Raw genomic sequence first — 6,000 nt, 5'->3', positions numbered from 1 at the left:
TTTAACACCAACTTAGCAAAGACAGCTCATGAATGTAAGATATGTTTTACACAGAGTAACCCTACCCCCAACAGATTACAGACTTTTGCATTAAAAAAGAAATGTTAACTCAATTTAAGAATGTCCTGTGATATTGTGATGATAGGTTGGTAAGATGTGAAGCACGTGACAATGTCTTGGGTTTGTATATCTTCTAAATGTTTATTGAGTTAACGTCCAAGGACAGAGCACTGCCATTGGAACCCTGTTATGTGACAGATATTTTTTACTATTTTTCCACTGGTATTTAATTGCTGTTAGGATTCCTAGAGATGACAGCTCATTTTGAAAAGTAATTTAGGGTGCAATATGTTTTAAATAAATCAAGTATACACAAATAGCCACAGTAACAATGGTAAGGTGTTAAATAATGTGCTCGAAATAAAATGCTTTGAAATGCTTTCATTTATTTACTTGTCAAGTCATAATGCACTGCAAAAGGCAAAACATTCACTCAAAATAAATTGCAATGTGCTTAGTGAGGTGGTAAATAAGAATGTTGTTAACTGATATGATTGCAATCAGTATAAGGCTGTGATTCTAATGTATTTCCTGTGTTATCCACTTCTAAATATGGACGTAAATATCAACGAAAACATGGTAAAGCAGAAAAATAAAACTTAAATATATATCAATGGTTAAAGTAGTTGACATGTGATACAAGTGCCCGTTTTTCAATCGTGTGGCAGTTATATAATGTAGTTTTGTGCTAAATGCTTCATGTGAAGTTACACTGAAATTCTTCATTTAAATAAAATGCAAACATCTTCACAAATGCGTTTTTCTTACTTTCACTCAAACCATTTAAATTATTTTTTTCTATACAATGTAAGTACATGTTCTGTACAGAGCTAAATATACATATTTACATTTGTAAGCCAGAAGCACTATTTTCTCCCCCAGCCGCCTCAGAGGAGACTGAAACAGAGTCTTTTCCCGCAGAAAGCATGGCTAATATATCAAAATGTATTGCAAGTCATGCTAACAGTTAGCTGTAATTACTGTTAATAAATCTGTATAAAAGCATTAGCATAAAAATAGGCATTTTATATTACTAAATAGTCTTTGTTATGACAAAACTGAATACGAGGCCTCTGGTATTTGATCTGTAGCTTTTAGGTATTCCGATGTTTTGCTTACAAAACGATACAGTTCTATTGGCAAGAACTCAGTTTGGGTTTGCTGGCAAGTCGATTGTTGAAGCAGGTAGAGAAAGAACGCTGCATCTGGACCTGGTAGGAGGTTGATCCTTGGTCGATTGGTGGAGTCTGTACTTTGTCTATGTCAATGGCAACATATATTATAACATCAAACAGGTCATCCCTAGAAATATTCCGAAGCGTTCTCCTTGTTAGGTAAGATCTCGTAAGGTACATTTTAAAGGAAAACAGTGTGACTGCTTACCACCCGTACATTAACTGGAGAAAGATACCCACACAACAAACCTAGTAATCATTTTTAAGTAGGTGCATGTCAAGATGTAATTAGAGAGTATCCCTTGTTTATAAGGCGGTGGGGTGGTTGGACTAACTCAATATTGCTTGATGTGAAGAACAAAAGTTGAGATTGGCAAGACACATACAGCACCCATTAACAAAATGCAACATTAGTACACAGATATTTTATGACCATTGCACTTCAGAAATTATCCTTTAACACATACACCAAACCTCCCTCGTTTCCTTCAAATGCATATCCGAATTTTGCCTCAGACATTAGTGCTTATTACCACAGAACTAAGCCTGAATTAACAACCGAGAAGTTATAGGAGGGTAAGGATGTAAATTCTAAACCTTACTTTCCTTCAATGAGCATTGAAACTCTACCCTCCTGCATAGCTGACTGAAATATGAATTGCACACTCAACCCAGTGCTGTACTAAATAATGACATACTTCTTACATTTCCTCTCATATTTTACATTCATAAATCATTGGATTTAACAGTAAAGAATGATTTGTGTACTTTTTTGTACATTTGTTTTTTACATTTAATCCAAAGATATGACAATATTATAAGTACAGTGGTTTTACATAATTTCCAGGAAATGTACCAAACATTCTTGTTCGCCTGGAAGTACCTAGAAAAAAACATAATGAAAGGTGTGTTATAAGGATTTCTCCAGCACAGGAGTAGGTACCTGAAAGGTAAATATATGCTTTTCATTGAATTGCAAGCAGTGATGTAAATTCTTACACATTTTTCTAGGGAGTAGTGCAAAATGTCCCTTCGAAAGCAAAAGCATTAAGTGCACCAGAGCTATCTATTTGTTGTGATAAATTCTCTTTAATTAGTTTTGACCGTAACAAATCACTTTAAAAATTCTCACCATGGTGTCCTTTATAATATAAATGTGATGGTGATCCATTTTTAGGTTTAGTCTGCACACCGCTTGTGCTGTGCTTGTGAAATCTATTGTATTTAATATAAATCTTAAAAGGGACTCACATTCCGCCCCTTGCTTTTCTTGCCTTTCACTGGTTCCTGTGCTTGCCGCTTACTTTCCCCCATTTCTATTGGATGTAGCACTATTTCTTGCATTTACCAATGCTTGTTCCTCTGTGTTTTCTCTTATCAGTGTCTCAAGGCCCCAGTACTGTGTTCATCCACTTTGGTTTCCTAACTTCCTTTCTTAATTTATTTGCTACTTTACACATAACGCGACCCGTAGCACAAACCCCAAACAAGGTTTAGGAGCGCTTTACAGGCACAGAGACATTAAGTTACATGCACAGAAACACTGGATGTTGTGCCTCACATGAAGACTGAACCGTGATCGTAACTGTACTCACCAGTCCCCCCTGGGGCAACGTGCACTCACCAGTCCCCCTGAGGCCAAAGCAGGCATCCACTCTAATGTTACTTCACGGTCATGGTGTTTGTGTATCGGCAGACGTATAATTACACATGATTTTGTTATTTTAACTTTTATTTTGCTTTCATACATACAAGACAGATCTCTGTTTATGGTGGGCATGCGCTAGGGTATGCAAACATGACATCTAGGGGCATATTTAAGAAAAGTGGTGCTGCAATGTGTGCAGCGCCACTTTTCCTGTGCCCTTTACCGCCACCATGTGTGCCCACCGTGCCGCAGGGTAGTGGGCAATAGCGTACATTTTTTTGATGATGCTATTGATTCACTCTGCAGGAGTAGCACCAAAATCTTGGTGCTACTCCTGCAGAGTACATAGGGGCACATTATTATAAATAATGGAAGCCCCCTTTTAACGCCTGCCCTGAGCAGGCGTTAAAAGTGCTGTACAAAATAACGCAAGGAAATCTGTTAGATTTCCTTGCACCATTTTGTCAGCCCCCCCTTAGCGGCAGAACGCGCCCATCGCATACATTATGCCTGGCGCAGGCATAATGTAGCGCAAAGGGTTACAAAGTGGCGCAATGCGTGCATTGCGCCACTTTGTAGATGTGGAGTGAGGATTTTGGCCTCATTGGGCCACATTAGTGTCAAAACAAATGACGCTAATGTGGCGCAAGGTGGCAATAGGGGATTATAAATATGGCCCATAGAGTCTTAGATTGCAGGAGCAGTTAAAGACAACAGCTCTGTGTGTCGCATTTCACCTCCTAAACTGAAGTGATTTATAATTACCAAGAAAGTTTATAGAATGTTGAGTTTGTGGGCGCCATTGTATGAAACTGAGTTTGTCATATGGGAAATGCATAATCTATGTGCAGTTGCATTTTCATTTTCAAGAGCAATGCTACTGGTGAAATAAAATTAGGAAATTACACTGTTAGTCACTAACGCCTCATTTCGTAATGTAGTTAAACCGAATGAATGCATTTTTGTTTATCGGTACCACATGTGAGATCTTTCCTAGCAGCACCAACAGGACTCCTCTGCCTCCTATGGACGCACCTCCACAGGGGTCCACTTTTAACAAGGGCATAAGTGGAGCCATCATCCACATTAAAACAAAAACAGTCAAACATCCTGGGCAACGTATAAATGTTAAAGAGGTGCCGCAACAGAACCGTCTCCAGCAGTGTTTAAAAACAGAAGCGACTCTATGAGCCAGGAGGTAGTCTTGGAATAATCCAGACTGATGTGCGACATGAAAAAAAGTAGAAACTAAGGCCCATATTTATACTTTTTGACACAAACCAGCACCGGCGCTTGTTTGCCTCAAAAAAAATTCCGCCGGCTAGCGACATTCCTACGTGCCATGCGGGCGCCTTATTTAAGGATTGACGTTAGCCGGAAAATGGGGGTTGTGCGTCAAAAAATGGTGCAAGTCAGGTTTGAGTCAAAAATCATGGCTCAAACCGGACTTGCGCCATTTTTTGATGCACAACCCCCATTGAAATGACTCCTGTCTTAGAAAAGACAGGAGTAATGCCCCCTTGCCCAATGGCCATGCCCAGGGGACTGCTGTCCCCTGGGCATGGCCATTGGGCACAGTGGCATGTAGGGGGGGCCAAATTAGGTCCCCCAAGCCACTTTAAAAATTAAATTAAAAAATAATACCTCAACTACCTTGTATTTACCTGGGATGGGTCCACCCATCCATGGGTGTCCTCATGGGGTGGGCGAGGGTGGCAGGGGGTGTCCCTGGGAGCAGGGAAGGACACCTCTGGACTGCTTCCATGGTCTGAGACCATGGAAGTGAGCCCACAGGTCCCTTAATGGCTGCCCTCACCCAGGCGTTAAAAAACGGCGCACATCAGGCTGTCCGCCATTTTTTAAGGCCCGCCCCCTCCTGTGCATCAAAATGACGCAGGAGTATAAATAAGGCGCACAGGCCTTAAAGTCAGTTTTTGGACGGGAATGCCTACCTTGCATGTCATTAACGCAAGGTGGTTTCCCGCATCAAAAAAATTACGCACACAGAGGTTTTTGATGTCCGCGGGCAAGGTTTGCGCCGAATGTGCGTCAAAACTTTTGATGCACATTCGCCGCAAACAGAGTATAAATATGGGCCTAAAGGTTCCAGGTAGGTGACCCCTCAACATACAGTAGTTTGTTAGTTTTATATAGCGTGAAGTTATTGGCGTGCTTTAAATGACCAACAGTAAGTTATACAAGGACAGATTCTTTTTTGATAGGCATGGGGATATTACGTGATCTGTGCAGAATCACAGAATGTTGAGCGGACACCGAGACTCAAACCTGGGTCCAGCTCTGAAGTCAGCAGCTCTGGGAATTACGCCACATCCTCTCAGGAGTATCTCAGAGAGAATGTTGCTATGTTTGCTTTGGGGAAAGCTCTGTTGTTCTTTGTAAAGGATAACGTAAACAAGAACACAAACAGAGGCCGGAAGCAGTCTGTAAACAGGGCATTTTTTATTCAAAAGGAACAAGAAGCGTGGGGTCTGCCCCTCTCTTCAGCCCGCCAGCACCTTTTGATACAATGATGGAGCTTCTGTGGGGTAGAGCTTCATAAGAAATATGTCACTGCACCTACCTAGCTGTGCTGTTCTCCATTATTGGGTTCTGCAGACCGACCTTATAATAATTGCTATTGTCAAATCTACATTTATAACAGCTGCCACATTTTCCTGCATACAACGCATGTTTCAAAATTATAGCCAGAGCCATTGCTTTAATTTTTCACTTCATTAGACTGTCTTTGATGCCTGTAACATTAACTCTTTTTCTGTAGAAAGGACTTGCTTTTTCTGCAAAATCAGGATTGTTTTCAAATGATTTTACTTTGAGTTACTAAATAGTTATAACTGTGTGGGAGCTCAGCCACAGTCTAATTCCAGACTGAATCCACTCTCCCCATAGTTCAACTATTTGGTTTTCTACAAAAGAAATTTCTTTGAAAACACTGGTGAGGATAATAATGTCTACTTACAGAGCATTTATTAAGAGGCCAGAATTCTCTGTCGCCAGTTTCTACCATTTGTTTGCGTGGCACATCTCTTATTTCTGGTTGGTCTGCCAAAATGTAGGATGTTTTTGGGAAGTTTACGCTCACCCAAAGAAATAAGGTTA

General features: G+C 40.5%; 1 protein-coding gene across 32 annotated transcripts in view; it reads right to left on the bottom strand.

Annotated features, from left to right (window-relative positions):
• Positions 1 to 426: 426 nt before the first annotated feature.
• SORBS1 (sorbin and SH3 domain containing 1) overlaps positions 427 to 6,000 on the bottom strand; it is a 794,498-nt gene continuing 788,924 nt past the window's right edge. For all 32 annotated transcript variants that reach the window (XM_069240476.1, XM_069240479.1, XM_069240480.1 and 29 more), the window contains one exon: positions 427 to 2,118. In XM_069240476.1, the coding sequence (XP_069096577.1) occupies positions 2,051 to 2,118 (68 nt within the window). In that variant the 3' untranslated portion in view covers positions 427 to 2,050. The remainder of the gene's footprint in view (positions 2,119 to 6,000) is intronic.

The sequence above is a fragment of the Pleurodeles waltl genome, chromosome 6, assembly GCF_031143425.1.
Source record: "Pleurodeles waltl isolate 20211129_DDA chromosome 6, aPleWal1.hap1.20221129, whole genome shotgun sequence".
In the NCBI taxonomy this organism is placed as follows: domain Eukaryota; kingdom Metazoa; phylum Chordata; class Amphibia; order Caudata; family Salamandridae; genus Pleurodeles; species Pleurodeles waltl.
Note: the sequence above shows the minus strand (reverse complement) of the source record. Positions and strands in the feature narration are given on the sequence as shown.